A 20,091-nucleotide genomic window follows, 5' to 3' on the forward strand; every position below is an offset into this window, starting at 1 on the left:
AACTTAAAAAAATACTATCTCTTAATTAATAATTTAGTTAAAATAACTGATTAATAGTTTTGAGTTTTTACTATGAAAGTTTGATTAATTTTGTAACTGTGGTTCACACGGGTTATAAAGTAGTTTTTAATAAATGAAGGTTTTTTTGCTATTTGTTACACTCTCATTCAATTTTTTTCAAATGTTATTTTGTGGTTATTTTGAATTAATTTTTTTCCCACATGTCATTTTATGAGTTTGTCTATTTTATTAAATTCCACATAATATTTTAATGTAATAATTAATAAATATAGTAATTAATGGATATTAATTTCACTAATAAACTTACCTTTTAATTTCAAAATTCTCAAAATTAAAGTTTATTAGTTTCTTTTCTTTATTTAAATTATTTATTTAAATTTAAAAAGATAAAAAAAACATTTTCATTATAATAAATCATTATTTTTTTATTTTCTTATAAATTCAAATTCTCAAATATTTGACCTAAATTATTTAACTTTATTTTTTTTAAATTAACACATTTAACACATTGGTCTCACAACTAGTTTATGTTAATAGCTTGTTACTTTACTTTTCTTTTTGTTTGATTTGATTTTACATTTAGAGTTTCCATCTAAAAATAAAAATTAATAAGTAATCATACGTTAATTTAGGGGAAAAAGTAACCATAATGTAAATTATGTTTTCTTTTTCTTCGATTTTAAAATCTTTGTTTTTATGCATATAAAATTTAACTATTTTTTTTGTTTTTACATATTCTATTGTAAATTATGTTTTGAGAACGTACATACATAAATTTTTATCATCCCATTTCGAAACAAATTAAAGACGTGTACATATTTTTTTTTATGGAGTCTCTGCCGCAAAATACATATATGCAAATCCTGGTATCATACAACTTGCATCACATAATTAAGAAGATTAATTATCCAACACAGTCAATCAAATTGGAAAGCATCACAAGCCATACGTTTTATATTAGATGTTTGTCCATTATTTAATTATTGATAGTGATAAAGCAACATTGATATTTGATAGATAAACACTAGAATATTGCTTTTTATTTTAGTCCAACAAGTAATAATCAACTTGATGCTACACATCAATTTCTTTCTTGATTGCTAGACTGTCAATATTGGAAATGATCATTTAGTCTTAGAGGCATAGAATGGTGAGAGGGTCGCGTATGCCTTTGCTCCGTCTATAAGGCTAATACTCTCGGTAGTATGAAATCCATCCCAAAAGAGGTAGTTTTTCCTTGCACCACATGGGATTTCATTGGGGACACATTGCCCTTCGCCGATTGTGGTGGAGATATTGCAACAAGGTTTGTCAGTAACATTGAAATCTGGATATAGGGAAAAAATCATATGAGAATGATTACATAACTGGATGATTTAAGCATTTGCACAGATTAAGCTTCCTAACACATTCATATATCCAAAAACAAAAACAAAAGCACATCATCGGAGTGTCAAACCCATTCATATTTATAAAGACAAAACAACTACTTCATTAGCATGGGAGGCTCAAGCATTTTAGGGGTTCTAACCAAGCCAAAAATTTGGGGATCTTTGGCCTTTACTATATTCAGAAATGAAAAACAAATGAGATGAATATGTTGCAGAAAATAGAATCGCTAAAAGAATGCAATGTCGTTTCATGAATGCAACCATCGTTGATTTATTCTTCCGCTTAATTTATTTTGTGGTTACCGGATTTGATTTTTTAATGGACTAAACTTTTGGATTTTGAAAAATATGGGGCCCCTTAGAATTGGGGGACTAAGCCCTAGCTTAAAAAACCTTATACATAATTAGTCATAATTTATAACTAGTTTTGTATACATGTCTTACCCTGCTAGGTCTTGTATAAATTGTTTTAATAATTTTGTTAGTCAACATGTAACCCGATCGAATTAAAAATATCCACAATATGCAAACACAAATGTGTCAACATACTGTTCGTTTAATCTTAAACTTGACTTGATCACTAGATTGGAGAGTGGGTTCTAGCTAATCATTTTCTTCATCTTAATTGTAACATTATTCCTTCATGGCTACTATGAATAACAATCTAAATATATTGTTATTAAAAAAACATGATAGTCATAGTACACATAATTAATATTATATATCAAATATATTGATCAAGTATAAATGATAACATATATTTTATACAAGTATATTATTTAACAAGAAGAATGTAATCGCATTGTGCATGATTAAGTTATATATTTAATTTTCGAAACATATATTAAAAATAAGGTTATAACCCGTGATCACCACGGTTTGTATTATTATTATAAATATTATATAGACAAAAAATAAAATATAATATGAACAAAGAAATATATTATACATTTGATTTATGTAGTTGATATGTAGAATAATGTAATCCTAATTTTATTAGATTCATAAGAATCATGAGTGATTTAAAAGATTTTTGAAATAAGATATGATTTATGTTTAAAATATTGAACGGATCTTAATATTGTTACAAAAAAAAATAATAAATAAATAAATAAATAAAAAATAAAGATAAAGAAAAAGGTGAGCAACTATTTTTTTGATAGATGTAAACATTTTTTAATTTTTTAAACATATAGACTATTTTTGTATAAAAAATGCACAAGGACATTTTCTTTAAATTAAGGGAACGATTTTTGTTAGTTATTTTCTACACAGAGACCAAATCTGTTAACATACGAAAATCTTAAACATAAGATTTGATTCTATAGAATAAAAACTAAATATGCCAATATTTAAAAAGTATATGATAAAATTCTAATACGTATAAAGTTCACTGTTAATAATAAGTTCATTTGTCGTTAATATATAGTATAGTTACATATTTCTATAACTTATTGTTTTACAATTTTTTATATAAATTTAGTTTTTATACAATTAATTTAGTTTTTTATAATACCAGTTGTGAGACTCGTATATTACATGAGTTAATTTAAAAAAAAAATAAATATAAAAATCAAAATATTTGAAAACTTTGAATTTATAAGAAAATAAAAAAAATAATCAATTATTATAATAGAAATGTTTTTATCTTTTAAATTTAAACAAATAATTTAAATAAAAAATAAAACTAATGAGCTTTAATTTTGAAAATTTTGAAATTAAAAGGTAAGTTTATTAATGAAATTAATATTCATTTATTGCTATAATTATTACAATTATTGCATTAAAATATTATGTGAAATTTAATAAAATAGAAAACTCATAAAATTACATGTGTAAAAAAAATTAATTCAAAATAAGGAAAAACATCATAAATGGTCCTTGTGGTCTACCCAAATCTGAAGTTTAGTCCCCGTGGTTTAAAAAGATCATAGATCGTCCCTATGCTTTCAAAACTTTTGATGTTTGGTCCTTTTTGTTAACTCTGTTAGCTTTTGGCCGTTAATAGAAGGACATTTTCGTCGTTTACTACCATTTATAAAGTTTTTTGTTATTTGAAAAAAAATATATAATTATTGCCCCCCCCCCTCTCTCTCTGCAAAACCTAAAGCATCTGGCACACACCTTCATACCACTTTCATCTCTATCGCAACATCCATCTTCTTTTCCGTTGTTTACCATATAACGATCATATGAGACAAAAAGAAGGAAAAAACCCTACGATTGTGTGTGTTGTGTTCATGCGATCAGAAGGAAAAAAGAGCCAGATTCGGCCACTCAACTACGATTATGATGGAGCTGCTGTGGATTTGGGTTGTTATTTTTGGTTTAAAGATTTTGGTTTACCACTTGGTTTCAGTTTGACTGATACTGTTTAGATTAATAGAGTTAGAAAGAAAAAAAAACATCAGAAATCGATGTAAGGGGTTTTCAGTAGCAGGTTTCAGAATAAGGAAGGAAAGCTTGGGTTATCGAGTTCTTCTGATAAATTAAACCAACCCATGTGATGTAGAAGCTCCATATTCTACAATGAGTTTACAATAAGTCTTAAGAATTGAAACGTAAATCAAGATCGGAACAAGTTATGTAGATCTAAAGATGTAATGGACTTGTGGGGGAATCATAAATGCCAGGGGTAACTGTTGAGAGTAGAGATAAAATTATGAATTTAGAGCTTGTGGGTTGGATTGAACCTGTGTAAATTTTAGGTTTCATGTATCAATTTTTATGTTCTTGAGCCACCTTCGATCTATCTTGAAAGAAAAAATGAACAGAGATGAAGTGGTCTTGGGTGAAAAGAAATTGTAGAAAGGTATACAATGTGTGTGGGAGAGAGAGAAAGAGAGAGAGAGAGAGAGAGAGAGACCCTTAGTATTTTCATTTTTTTTTAAATAAGTGAAAACATCATAAATGGTCTCTATGGTAGTGAAATGATGAAAATGCCCTTCAGTTAGCGGACAAAACTTAACGGAGTTAGCAATAAGGATCAATCGTCAAAAGTTTTGAAAGCACAAGGACCATCTATGATGTTTTTAAACCACAGGGATTAAACTTCAGATTTTGGGAAACTACAGGGACCATTTATGATGTTTTTTCTCAAAATAACCACAAAATGACATTTCGCAAATTGAATGAGAGTGTGACAAGTGGCAAAAAAACATTTGTCTATTAAAGAGGATTATTTTTCATAATTTATATGTTTTCTGTTTTACTTGTGTTTTTTTTTAGATTTCTCAGTTTTGTATATTTGTTTTTATGTTTTCTATGGTTTCTTTTCGTTTTTTTAGAATATTTTCTTCTTACAAGTTTGTTTTACAACTTTTGTTCAATATTCGTCTAATGCATGCAACTTTGTAAATAGTTGTTCCTTTCTATATAATCGTTTCCAAAAAAAAATAAACAAACAAATAAATAAAGCGTTATGTTGTATAATTAAATCTAATTATTGCCAGACACACGAGGTTTATATATATAAAGAGTTATTTTAACTAGATGAAAGTAAAGAGTTACTGAAGTTGCAAATGTATACAGTACAAGTAAAAAGATCTCATATATAGTATTTTTATAGATTAAATTTCGAAATGAGAAATTAAACAGTTATATGATGTTGAAAATACGGCGTGAGAAGGGCTGCATGAAGATTCTATCCGGGACTGAGCTCACGACGTGAGCAATAAGAGCTCACGACGTGAGGATCATTGCAACCCAAGCTCATAAAGTTTTAGGGTTTCCCATGTATTTAAGCCCCCTTAATTCGGTTTTAGGGTTCATTTATCAGCCTCCACCTTCCTCTAACTCAGAAAACCCTAACCCTAATCCATTTTGGTGATTTTGGACCCATTTTAGTGAATTGGTGGCTAGAAAAAAGAGAAGAAGAGATGCTAGAGTGTTGGTTCAGCAAGGAGGCTTCATTATCATTATCTTGTGCACATTTTTGACCAATATAAGTGTCCAAGATCCAATCTTTATGAGCTCAAATTTCTAGATCTAAGTTCTAAGCTTCTTTTTACATGTTTATGTTGGATTGCATGCTTGGGATCCATAAAGTTGGCAACTTAATGGATCAATGAGTCATTCTCTATGATTTAGTCTTTTGAATCCGAAGTGTTGTTATAATTTATGAATCTTGCATGAGTTTGGGGCCATTTCTTGTCATTTTGACCTAAGATGGGTTTAAGACATCCATAGGGAATGCATGTCCATCAAGTAATCGTTTTTATTGGCCTTTGGAGTCCTTGTTTGCTTCAGAAAGAATTAGGATTGAAGGATTAATGGATTAATGACTTAAAAGTTTTCTTTTTAGCTTCATACTGTTCTCACGACGTGAGACACAAGGTCTTACTACATGAGAAACGTTTATGTCCCGATTCTAAAGAGCTGGTTGGGGCTAACGATGTGAGGATAGGCTGCTCACGTTGTGAGGCCAGCTCAGGTGGCATTTCTTGACTGAGTTGGCTGGGCTGAGTTGGGGTGAGTGGGATCTGATCAAGTAAACTATCACGACATGACCAAGGACTAGTCATGACGTGAGATGTGATTTTGGGACTTGTTATGCGCTAGTTTTCTGTCTGTGGGCCTTCTTGTGTTTGGGCCCATTGGGAGCTCGGTCTATCTTTTAGGGAATCGAGTCTCCTTGGATTAGGCCCATGAAGGTGTTTAGGCCCAATTAGGAAGTTGGACCACTTGGGCTTTTTGATGCTGTTGGTTTGGGCCTCGGATGTTGGACTAAGTGAGAAAAGGGTGAAATAGACTTTTACCCTAAGTGTTGGACAATCGAATGTGGATCCCAGCAATGGGATGTGGACCAATTTTTAATCTAGTATTATTTGATGATGTTAGCGTGAGGATTTTTCCGGATTGGCAGTCCGAGCTTTTATCTGAGGTATTCGGCAGCTTGAGGTGAGTTTCCTCAAAGTGTTGATGCGTCGAAGGCACCAATGTCGGCCCATGGTTTATTATGGTTAGAATACTGGTTGTCTGCATGACTTTGCATGTTTGGTATCTGATATGTATACCGGGCGGGGCCTGATGAGTATATTGTATGATAGTTATCTGTATTTGTTTTATGTTACAGAGTATGACTCGATGTCGGGTGGGGCCCGATCTCTATCCTCTTTGCTATTTATCTATGTGATTATAGCATGTTTCATATGTTTATATGTATATTGGGCGGATCCCGATGACTAATAGATCTGTATACCGGGCGGGGCCCATTATTTGTTTAATATGTATGGTATGAGGTATTTTGGGAAACTCATTAAGCTTTGTGCTTACATTTTATGTTTATGGTTTTAGATACTTTCGGTTTGAAAATGAAGGGCCGACGTGATCGCAGCGCATCTACCTATGTTTTTCCGCAACTTATTGGTCTTTGGTATTATACTCTGATAACTGTTTTTACATTATTACACTTTTGAATGATTAGTTCTACTAAATGGTTTTATGGTTATATTAAAAATACAAATTTTACCTTGAAATTTTGGGCATTACAACAAACCTAAAAATCACAGCTTTTTATACCAATTCGCTAAAAAATTTGAAAACAAATATTTAAAAACTATTATTATGTTTAATTTTTTCAACGATTTTGAATAAAAAGTTTCTGTTTTTAGGTTTGTAAAGTAAAAAAAATAGATATCTCAACATATTTTTTTATATATTTCTAGGGCTTTTAGGGTTTTTTTTTTCGGTTTATGGATTTTATGTTGATGTTGTTTCTCTCTCTCTCTCTCTCTCTATATATATATATATATATATATATATATATATATATATATATATATATATATATATAACAAATAAAAATATGTTGATTTCCATATACAACAAATAATAAAAAATAAGTATAAATACTACACCTTTTAATAATGTGAAAACACTAAAACATCTATTATGATACTTGTATTAAAAAATAATTTGAAACTCATAAATCATACAAAAAATATATAAATGTTTAATTGATTGAGAAAAATCATTAAATTCTCACTTTTTTCCTAACAATTGAGGCTCTCATTTCAAACAATATTATCGTAATCTCTATTCTAATAAAAGAATAGTTTTATTCTCCTTTTGACATGTGTCATCATATTAGGCCTCATAATTAATGCATATTTTATTTTTCGATTGTCATGTGTCACTCTATTATATCTCCTAATTAATGCATGCCACTTTCTTACCTATTGAATCTCCATTTCAAATTTCAAATTTTAAATTTCTCACTCTAATTACATTAAATTAATAACATTAGAATAGAAATTAAAGTAAAATTATCACAAATTATAAAGTGATAGAATTTTACATATTTATTTAAAGCAATGATTATAATTTTATATAACTAAAAAATCTCTTAATTAATAATTTATTTAAAATAACTGATTAATAATTTTGAATTTTTAGTATTAAAGTTTAATTAAGTTTGTAACTGTGGTTCCCACGGGTTATAAACTAGTAAATAAATAAATTCAATTGTACAATTCTTTGACGCAATGAAATTTATTTCTTTATATCTTTTTATTTGAATCAATAACCCTTGAACATGTGTATGGTTTTGTGAAAAAATATTAGTTATATATACTAATAATATTGGTAATATATATATATATATATATATATATATATATATATATATATATATATATATATATATAGCTTGATTAATGTGTTTCTTACATTTATTGTGTGCTAGAATGCACCAATATAAATTTAGTAAATTAAATAATTATGTTATCAAATAAATATAGATATTAAACGATTTCCATAACTGTATGTGTATTAAATGATATCATAATTATAATTCTTTTTTTTTTTATGTAAAATAATTAAATTCGTCGTTAATGTCAACAATAACATTCTAAACTTTCAGAATGCATTCACATATAGGTTTTTATGTATGAGTTTGTGTTTTGTTTTGGGACTCACTCACTTAAAATACAATAAAGTTGCATATAATATGAAGAACGAGAGTGTATTCTACTAGAATACACACTTATATATATATATATGTATATATATATATATATATATATATATATATATATATATATATATATATATATATATATATATAGGATTCGTACGATGATACGATCACACCAAGAAAAAAAGACGTTTTAAGCACATTAGTTTAGATGATACGAATTATAATATATTATTCAACTAGATGTAAGACCAATGTATTACATGGGTTAATTAAAAATTAAATATCAAAATATAAACATTAAATATTTTATAAAATTAATATTTAAAATAAAAAAGGAAAAAACATATTTATTGCAATTTAAGATCATATTTATTACATTTAACATTTTACTTATATAACTATATGTATTATGTGGCTTTTTAATTTAAAAAATTAAATATACCTAGAAATTGACATGTGAATATTATTTGTTTCAAAAATACCACAAAATGGCAAGTGTCAAAACTTATGATAGATTGATATACGGCAAAATGAATGTTCATTTATTAAAGTAGACTTGTAATATAAACATATTCCAATGAACAAGTTGAAAATAAAACCATAAAAATTAAGTAGAAAAGAAAAGTTATCTAAAAAACGTTTATAATTTACAAACATTATAAACATAAGTGAACTTATCTAATGGAATTTGTGGACTTACGATACTATAATAAAGATACTTAATTATAACTAGTAAAAAACCCGCGACTACGCCGCTTTTAGGGTAATATGGGAAAAATTGGCAAAGTTTAAAAGATATGTGTTGAAATTGTAAATCACCACTAATAGGGGAGTAAGTTGACACCCCTAAATTTTGTACTACAAAAAAAAGGGACACTGGTGGAGAAAATCCAAAAATGTTGTGACAATAGTGTTAAAGTTGATAAATTAAACCAAGCCATGTGATGTAGAAGCTCCATATTCTGAAATGAGTTTACAATAAGTATTAAGAATTGAAACATAAATAATGACCGGAACAAGTTATGTAGATCTAAAGATGTATTGGACCTGTGGGGGAATCATAAATGGCAGGGGTAACTGTTGAGAGTAGAGATAAAATTATGAATTTAGAGCTTGTGGGTTGGATTGAACCTGTGTAAATTTTAGGTTTCATGTATCAATTTTTTATGTTCTTGAGCCACCTTCGATCTATCTTGAAAGAAAAAATGAACAGAGATGAAGTGGTCTTGGGTGAAAAGAAATTGTAGAAAGGTATACAATGTGTGTGGGAGAGAGAGAAAGAGAGAGAGAGAGAGAGAGAGAGAGAGACCCTTAGTATTTTCATTTTTTTTTAAATAAGTGAAAACATCATAAATGGTCTCTATGGTAGTGAAATGATGAAAATGCCCTTCAGTTAGCGGACAAAACTTAACGGAGTTAGCAATAAGGATCAATCGTCAAAAGTTTTGAAAGCACAAGGACCATCTATGATGTTTTTAAACCACGGGGATTAAACTTCATATTTTGGGAAACCAGAGGGACCATTTATGATGTTTTTTCTCAAAATAACCACAAAATGACATTTCGCAAATTGAATGAGAGTGTGACAAGTGGCAAAAAAACCTTTGTCTATTAAAGAGGATTATTTTTCATAATTTATATGTTTTATGTTTTACTTGTGTTTTTTTTTTTAGATTTCTCAGTTTTGTATATTTGTTTTTATGTTTTCTATGGTTTCTTTTCGTTTTTTTAGAATATTTTCTTCTTACAAGTTTGTTTTACAACTTTTTTTCAATATTCGTCTAATGCATGCAACTTTGTAAATAGTTGTTCCTTTCTATATAATCGTTTCCAAAAAAAAAATAAACAAATAAATAAATAAAGCGTTATGTTGTATAATTAAATCTAATTATTGCCAGACACACGAGGTTTATATAAATAAAGAGTTATTTTAACTAGATGAAAGTAAAGAGTTACTGAAGTTGCAAATGTATACAGTACAAGTAAAAATATCTCATATATAGTATTTTTATAGATTAAATTTCGAAATGAGAAATTAAACAGTTATATGATGTTGAAAATACGGTGTGAGAAGGGCTGCATGAAGATTCTATCCGGGACTGAGCTTACGACGTGAGCAATAAGAGCTCACGACGTGAGGATCATTGCAACCCAAGCTCATAAAGTTTTAGGGTTTCCCACGTATTTAAGCCCCCTTAATTCGGTTTTAGGGTTCATTTATCTGCCTCCACCTTCCTCTAACTCAGAAAACCCTAACCCTAATCCATTTTGGTGATTTTGGACCCATTTTAGTGAATTGGTGGCTATAAGAAGGAGAAGAAGAGGTGCTAGAGTGTTGGTTCAGCAAGGAGGCTTCATTATCATTATCTTGTGCACATTTTTGACCATTGTAAGTGTCCAAGATCCAATCTTTATGAGCTCAAAGTTCTAGATCTAAGTTCTAAGCTTCTTTTACATGTTTATGTTGGATTGCATGCTTGGGATCCATAAAGTTGGCAACTTTATGGATCAATGAGTCATTCTTTATGATTTAGTCTTTTGAATCCGAAGTGTTGTTATAATTTATGAATCTTGCATGAGTTTGGGGCCATTTCTTGTCATTTTGACCTAAGATGAGTGTAAGACATCCATAGGGCATGCATGTCCATCAAGTAATCGTTTTTATTGGCCTTTGGAGTCCTTGTTTGCTTCAGAAAGAATTCGGATTGAAGGATTAATGGATTAATGACTTAAAAGTTGGATTTTTAGCTTCAGACTGTTCTCACAACGTGAGACACAAGGTCTTACTACATGAGAAACGTTTATGTCCCGATTCTAAAGAGCTGGTTGGGGCTCACGATGTGAGGATAGGTTGCTCACGTTGTGAGGCCAGCTCAGGTGGCATTTCTTGCCTGAGTTGGCTGGGCTAAGTTGGGATGAGTGGGATCTTATCAAGTAAACTATCACGACATGACCAAGGACTAGTCATGACGTGAGATGTGATTTTAGGACTTGTTATGCCTTAGTTTTCTGTCTGTGGGCCTTCTTGTGTTTGGGCCCATTGGGAGCTCGGTCTATCTTTTAGGGAATCGAGTCTCCTTGGATTAGGCCCCTGAAGGTGTTTAGGCCCAATTAGGAAGTTGGACCACTTGGGCTTTTTGATGCTGTTGGTTTGGGCCTCGGATGTTGGACTAAGTGAGAAAAGGGTGAAATAGACTTTTACCCTAAGTGTTGGACAATCGAATGTGGATCCCAGCAATGGGATGTGGACCAATTTTTAATCTAGTATTATTTGATGATGTTAGCGTGAGGATTTTTCCGGATTGGCAGTCCGAGCTTTTATCTGAGATATTCGGCAGCTTGAGGTGAGTTTCCTCAAAGTGTTGATGCGTCGAAGGCACCAATGTCGGCTCATGGTTTATTATGGTTAGAATACTGGTTGTCTGCATGACTTTGCATGTTTGGTATCTGATATGTATATCGGGCGGGGCCTGATGAGTATATTGTATGATAGTTATCTGTATGTGTTTTATGTTACAGAGTATGACTCGATGTCGGGTGGGGCCCGATCTCTATCCTCTTTGCTATTTATCTCTGTGATTATAGCATGTTTCATATGTTTATATGTATATTGGGCGGATCCCGATAACTAACAGATTTGTATACCGGGCGGGGCCCATTATATGTTTAATATGTATGGTATGAGGTATTTTGGGAAACTCACTAAGCTTTGTTCTTACATTTTATGTTTATGATTTTAGGTACTTTCGGTTTGAAAATAAAGGGCCGACGTGATCGCAGCGCATCTACCTATGTTTTTCCGCAACTTATTAGTCTTTGGTATTATACTTTGATAACTGTTTTGACATTATTACACTTTTGAATGATTAGCTCTACTAAATGGTTTTATGGTTATATTAAAAATACAAATTTTACCTTGAAATTTTGGGCGTTACAACAAACGTAAAAATCACAGCTTTTTATACCAATTCACTAAAAAAAATTGAAAACAAATATTTAAAAACTATTATTATTTTTAATTTTTTCAACGATTTTGAATAAAAAGTTTCTGTTTTTAGGTTTGTAAAGTAAAAAAATAGATATCTCAACATATTTTTTATATATTTCTAGGGCTTTTAGGGTTTTTTTTTTCGGTTTATAGATTTTATGTTGATGTTGTTTCTCTCTCTCTCTCTCTCTCTATATATATATATATATATATATATATATATATATATATATATATATATATATATATATATAGCTTGATTAATGTGTTTCTTACATTTATTGTGTGCTAGAATGCACACAGTAAATGTTATTAAATGAAGATAGATATTAAATGATTTCCATAAGTGTATGTATATCAAATGATATCATAATTATAATTCTTCTTTTTTATGTAAAATAATTAAATTCGTTGTTAATGTCAACAATAACATTCTGAACTTTCAGAATGCATTCGCATCTAGATTTTTATCTATGAGTTTGTGTTTTGTTTTGGGACACACTCACTTAAAATACAATAAAGTTGCATATAATATGAAGAACGAGAGTGTATTCTACTATAATACACTCTTATTATGCTAGAATACACTCTTATATATATATATATATATATATATATATATATATATATATATATATATATATATATATATATATATATATATATATATAGGATTCGTACGCTGATACGATCACACCAAGAAAAAAAAGACGTTTTAAGCACATTAGTTTAGATGATATGAATTATAATATATTATTCAACTAGATGTAAGACCAATGTATTATATGGGTTAATTAAAAAAACTAAATATCAAAATATAAACATTAACTATTTTATAAAATTAATATTTAAAATAAAGAAGGAAAAAACATATCTATTGCAATTTAAGATCAATATTTTAATTATATAACTATATGTATTATGTGACATTTTAATTTAAAAAATTAAAAAGACCTAGAAATTGACATGTGGATATTATTTGTTTTAAAAATACCCCAAAATGACAAGTGTCAAAATTTATGATAGATTGATATACGGCAAAATGAATGTTCATTTATTAAAGTAGACTTGTAATATACACATATTCCAATGAACAATTTGAAAATAAAACCATAAAAAATAAGTAGAAAAGAAAAATTATATGAGAAACGTTATAATTTACAAACATTATAAACATAAGTGAACTTATCTAATGGAATTTGTGGACTTACGATACTATAATGAAGATACTTAATTATAACTGGTAAAAAACCCGTGACTACGCCGCTTTTAGGGTAATATGGGAAAATTTGGCAAAGTTTAAAAGATATGTGTTGAAATTGTAAATCACCACTAATAGGGGAGTAAGTTGACACCCCTAAAATTTGTACTACTAAAAAAAAGGGACACTGGTGGAGAAAATCCAAAAATGTTGTGACAATAGTGTTAAAGTTGTTAAAGTTAGGAAAATATGGTGGCAAAATTCTAAATGAGGTTTTTTGTGTTTTTATGTCAAAATGTAAAAGTTTTGACTACAAGAACGAAAAGTACTAAATTCATTAAAGATTTGTGGCAAAAACACCAAAATGTAAAATTTTTCACTGCAATGACTAAAAATGTCAAAATCACTAAAGATTTGTGGCAAAAACCTAAAGACACAAAAACTTAATCAAAACATAAAAATATAAAAGTTTTGACTTTAAGGACTAAAAATGTCAAATTCACTAAATTCTTATGGCAAAAACCTAATGGTAAAAAAAATACCATTGCTATATATATATATATATATATATATATATATATATATATATATATATATATATATATATATATATATATATATATATATATATATATATATATATATAGAGTTATGAGAATTTTAATTTTTTTCTTAACTTTTATTAACTGCATTAACAAAAATTTTTAAACCTATTCAACTTCCCATTATTTTAGACTTGATATGAACATGACACACATCAAATTAAATTTTAGTTTCGTCTTAATTTCGTTCCGTGTCATGTATTTTTATCATGTTGTGTCATCAATTACCATCTCTATCCTTTATTGAATAAGCCTTAAATATATATTTTCAACATTTTTGTATGATTATATTAGACTTTTTAAATATCTTTTTAACATACTTTATCCATAAATCCAATATTTTTTACAATATTTTTTAAACTTTATTTATAAGTTTAAAAATATATTTATAAACTGTTTACTATGTTTTTTAGATTTTTTTCCCAAATTTAATAAACTTGATTATTTTGTGTGAATATGTAAAAAGAAAGTTGTATAAATATTTTTCTTAAACGTATTCGTATCTATTCTTTTTACAGTATTTAAAAACGTTTTATGGATACATTTTTTACAACATTATAAATGTTGTAAAAATATAAATTTAAAAAAGTGACCATTGAACTATTTTACGTATCAATACAACTTTTCATATTTTCTACAACATTTATAATACTTTCATTTAGGAAAGTGTATGGATCGATTTGTAAAATAATATTTTTGTAAATAATGTATAATTTTAAAATAAAATTTTTAAAAAGTGACAAAAGAACCTATAAATGATTGTTAATTCTGTGAGAAAAGAGCCTAACAAAAGTTTAAAAAAGTCTATACGTTTTTGTAAATAGGTAAATTTGAAAAAAAAAAAAAAAAAAGACAAATCTGCTGCAAATTTGAAAAAAAAAGTTTGTAATTATATTTATAATAAAATTTAAAGTGACCAAATTCGTAAAAAAAAAATCTAAAAGCTAGGTCAAATGTTTAAAATTTAAATATGACCTGTTAAATATGGCATAGTATATGGAAATTAAATATCCAACATCCCGTTATCTTTTTGTAATATTTTTTGAGTTTGTTTGTAATTAGAAAACATTTTCAATAGTTTTTTTTTTTTTTTTTTTTTTTTTTTTTAACAAAACTGTAAAATTGATTCTTGTGGTATTTAAAAAACTTCGCATAAAGTCCAAAAAGTTTCTAACTTGTATGAATGATTCAAAATCAAGATTTTCATGTCGTTTTGGTTCAAAAAAACTTGAAAATACGGTTTTGCACTTTTTTTTTTATAATTATTTTAATACTATTTTAATTTTAAAAAAAAAAGATAAAAAGAATTTGCCAACAACCACCCCACCATTCTTTGTGTGTGTGTGTGTCTCTCTCTCTCTCTCACACACATACATACACACACACAGTAAAGAAAAACCCACCTTCACCTCCCCTACCCGCACTTAAGTACGTTGCCATTTAACCCTTTCTATATTCCCGGCCAACAATCCCTCTCTTGGTGGTAGTAGATGATTCTGGTGGACTTCCGTCGGTCTTCTGCGTAAACCATAAAAACTTCAGATTACCCTAAAACCATGGGGCAAGGGCTTAGTTACAGAGTACAAGATGATCATGGCTTGTTCACAATAGTACAGTTTGGCGATTTGAAAGTTGGCGCTTCTTCAAGTATTGTTGTATTTGACCGATCCGATTGATGGGTGATTTTAATTTTGTATCTTTGATTCATATTTTATCTAGGTTTTGATTATTTCTATGCTTTTGGAGAATCGATCGGTCAATCCTAATTCTTTGTATGGTCATAATCATGTGTGTTATTTGCTCTCATTCTCGTTCTCATGCTCATTCTCATCGGCTGATTTGAAGTTTCTATAATTTTTCAAATCCTTTTTCTAAATAACAAATTTGAAGTTTGGAGCTCTTTAAAACTTCATTACTTCCTTAAGAACATAAATTATTTTGTGCACTTTGATCAAATGGTATCACACCCCGTTGATGTTGGCTGCAAAACATGGGAAGACTGCTAATGTTGAAAAGCTTATTGAAGTCGCCATTACAGTTAACTTGAAGCTTTTCATCGTCATCATCATATTCTTCATGAGAGAGGTGTACGGGTTTCAATCTACCTGCCAATGGATATTAATCTATAAAAACCTTAGAGGGAGAGGATTTGAAGGATTTGATTCGTTTTTTTTGTTTTTCAAATGGGTTGTTGGTGTTGAGAATCAAAGTGGTTAATGGTTGTGAGTCTTGCAGGGTTTTGGGGGAGAATAAGCCATTAAAGAACCATGGTGAAAGAAGGAAAGAAGAAATGGGTTTAGTTGTGTTTTGATCCGCCATGATAGACTTGTTCAAGATCTCAGAATTTGTGTTAAAATCAAAAAAAGAAAGAAAGAAAGAAAGGTTTTAGTAACTTCCATGGTGATGAAGAAGGATTAAAACCTAAGTGTTTGTTTGAATGTATGTGGTTGGTTGCATTTACAGGTGTAGGGTGAGGAAGGAGAAGGGAGAGAAAAAGTCAAAGAGAGATGGAGAGAGAATAGGGATGTCAACGGGGGCAAATGAAACGGGGAGTGCATCCCCCGACCCCACCCCTGAAATTTCCCCGTTCCCCCGTCCCTACCCCGCCCCCGAAATGTTCAACCTTCCTACCCCGCCCCCGCCGGAATCCCCTTTATTACCCCCGCCCCCGCCCCCGTTCCCCCACTACCCATTAATTTTGGGCTGCTTTTTTTTAGCTAAAAGAAGTTGGTATTTAGGCTAAAAGAAAATATTTTTATGTAACAAATAACTATTTATAGCATAATTTTACATGTTAAAAATAAAAAAAGTTATGACATCTTAAAAGCATTATACTAAAAACTTAAAAATACGTTTTTTTGATTAATTTTGGAAGCTCAAAAATCATTTTATTGTTTATTATAGTTATATAACTAATATGTATATATATGTGTAATTTATTAACGAAGTCCCCACAGGAGTTTCGAGACATGATTGCCTACCCCCGTCCCCGCCCCCGGAATTAAAACGGGGGTTAACCTTGCCCCTGCCCCATTTTTTTTTTAAATTCCCCCAAACGGGACGGGACCCCCACGGGAATGGGGTTTGACATCCTTAAGAGAAAAGGGGAGGGTACGAGTGGAGGGATGGGGTGGGATAGCTAATTTTTTTTCTTTAATTTTTTTTAATTAATAAATTATTAAAAAAATAAATAAAATGGGCAAGACCGTCTTTTTAAGTATTTTTTTTTGGATCAAAGCCACAATAAGATCTTGATTTTGAATTATCCATGCAAATTGCAAACTTTTTGGACCCTAGGCAAAGTTTTTGATTACGACCAATTTTACAGTTTTGTATTTTTTTTTCCCCAAAAGCTATCTAAAACTTAGCGTAGATTTCAACCTTATGTTGCCTCTATGGTAGGTCGTTATTACCGAGTCTTGATATGTGAACATAAAAGAAAAAGCATACAGGCCAATATAATTAAAACAAGAGTGACTTTAATTATATAGCAAATTAAAATATATTAAAAAGAAAACTCAGAGTCATTGATGGCCCTAATAATAAGCAACGTATCTACCACAAAAGAAATATAATTGTTGTATAAATGCTAATATACTTAGATTCATGATTGATAATAAATTTTATGAAATCTTGAATTTATATATTTGTATGTTACTATTTTAACATTTGTACAATTCACCTGGACGATTTCAAGTTTTTTCTTTTAAGAACACAAAATATATAAAGTTTGTTGTGGAAGAAAAGAAGGAATTTGCAAGCAGCTTACCACTGGAATATCCCTGAGGAGGGTCAATGAAGATGAACTTTGAACCAGAGAGTTTGCTCTCGAGCTCACCAAGAGCAGTAACAAGCTTGGCATTGAATTGTATAATAGCTCCATTTACAGCATCCACACATGTATTTGTCTTAAACCTCTTCATCATTGCTGGTGTACAACCTATGTATCCAGCTCCAGGTATCCCAAACTTTCTTGCTCCATATTTATACAGTTTCTGAATATATGCAAATTAAACAAACATTAGGTTATATGTAAAAAAAATATTCTGGAACTAAGAATTTAGATACTGACAGATAACTGTTTGGAATATTGTTTAATGAGGATTTTGGCATACTGCTCTGGCGTGTATAAGATGCTTGTTTGATAGTATTTTGGATAAAAGTAATTGTTAATGTAGTCGTTATTGCCCATTGCAACGGTGTATATGCATTTGTTGAGGTGTTGTTGAACTTTGGCTAAACTCCCATTACCAATCAAGTTGACTAGTCGCAAAATTGTGATTGCATGATTTGTTAGTTGCCGATTCATGCATATCCTACCACCCTGTCATCGAATTATAGTTACCATCTGGTTAATTAAACAATCCAATGCTTGGTATTTTTCATTCATGTATCTTCTGGCATGCTTAAATCTTATTAGCATCAGTATTTGATATAGCAAAGCAATTAGGCTAGTCAATTAGGTGGATTTTTGTAATTAATGTAAGACTTACATTCAGACGTTAGTTTGATAACATATATGAAACATAAATTTGAAAGAGAGATATGCATGCATGGATTTTGTAGGAAGGCATGCATAATGTAAAATTATATAATGAAAATATACCATGTGTTCAGCGGTTTCATCACGAATTCCAGCAGCACCTGATGCATAATTTACCCCTCGAACGATTTCTTCACGTCTTGCTGTTGCAAAAGGTGGAATGAAGTTTTCAAAACCGAGTAGTTGAGCTGGGAAGAACAAAATAAAAATAATTAAGTTGAAGTTTTAACATTTAAAATTATAGATTCTTGATTTCTTAGAACCATGACTATATTAGAAAATAATCCAGAAGAGACCTACAACATCTGCAGTATTTCGACCATTTGAAAATCTCCCCGTAGAACCATTGGGAAAGTCAATTCCATATGGTGGGTAATTGGCTTTTGCCGTCGTAACCAGGTGGTTGTTATTTCCATTATCCATTGATGAGTCACCAAATATGAAATAACAAGGTACCTGAGGAGCGCTACGCACAAAGCATAATAAAGTTGTTGATAATACCATCGAAATCAAAGCTTGAACAAAAGAGCTCATTTTCCTCCTCTTTGGGTTAATTATAAAAAAAGGAATTGATGGTTTCTTTTGAATTAATGCCAAAATGAATAGACGTTGATGAAGTACTTATAGAAAATATCTAGTTTGTTCCATGAGTGTGACCTTATCAATAAGTTGATATGTACGTAGAGCCCCCATCCATATAATATGTAACATTTGCATGTGATCTTTCTTTGTTTTGTAGTAGGCTTACTGTTTCTCTAATTCATCATTTTTAGATCATTGCTTCTTGAGAACCACATATATTGTATCCAAAATCTTTTTCACATTCAGCATGATATACATTTAGCTAAACATGCTAATTTAATGTGCCAAATACTTGTTGATTTTAGGGATAATGAATTAAAAGGGTGATATATTTTTCGATTTGTACACATTTAATTGGTCACTGGGTCTTTTTTTTCGTCCACATTTATCTCTTCAACTTGTTAAACTATAAACATTTAGTCCTTATGACCGATTACTCTAGATTAGCCGGGAAAATGACTTAATAGGGTAATATATTTCTCATTTTGTATACATTTAGTTCTTAATATTTTTGTACACATTTAATCTTTAATATTTTTTTGTTTCAAAATAAGTCATTTTTGTTTTTGTATCCATCTGGTACTTATAAACGATTTTTTTTTATATTTTTTTTAATAGTTTTTCTTATAACATCTTATGTGAGACAATCATTTGTGAGGTGTTTGGGGTTGTTGATGCGTATGTTCATCATGATCTCGACTGTTTGGTTGTGTAGGTGTTGTGGTTTGACTCAGGTCTTGTGTTCTGAACGTCGTAACTTCTTTATACGATATGAGATTTTAACAATATTTATATCCACGTGTTCGTTTTTTTAGTCTACTACAATTTTTGTTATGATTACTCT

At 29.7% G+C, this 20,091-nt stretch overlaps 1 protein-coding gene across 2 annotated transcripts; it reads right to left on the minus strand.

The window, feature by feature from the left end:
- Positions 1–942: 942 nt before the first annotated feature.
- LOC111891195 (GDSL esterase/lipase At5g45670) lies at positions 943–19,272 on the minus strand. Of its 2 annotated transcripts, none has more exons than XM_023887268.3 (5): positions 18,962–19,267; positions 18,729–18,853; positions 18,195–18,446; positions 17,892–18,117; positions 943–1,348 (listed from the first exon to the last, which is right to left on the minus strand). In XM_023887268.3, the coding sequence occupies exons 1-5, from the start codon at positions 19,197–19,199 to the stop codon at positions 1,146–1,148; spliced, it is 1,044 nt and encodes a 347-aa protein (XP_023743036.1). In that variant the 5' UTR covers positions 19,200–19,267; the 3' UTR covers positions 943–1,145. The 2 variants fall into 2 exon arrangements, with proteins under 2 accessions (XP_023743036.1, XP_052620498.1); XM_052764538.1 differs by lacking the exon at positions 943–1,348 and adding an exon at positions 15,250–15,640 and having other exon boundaries at positions 18,962–19,272.
- Between the last annotated feature and the right edge of the window lie 819 nt (positions 19,273–20,091).

This window comes from Lactuca sativa, chromosome 1 (genome assembly GCF_002870075.4).
Source record: "Lactuca sativa cultivar Salinas chromosome 1, Lsat_Salinas_v11, whole genome shotgun sequence".
Classification (NCBI taxonomy): domain Eukaryota; kingdom Viridiplantae; phylum Streptophyta; class Magnoliopsida; order Asterales; family Asteraceae; genus Lactuca; species Lactuca sativa.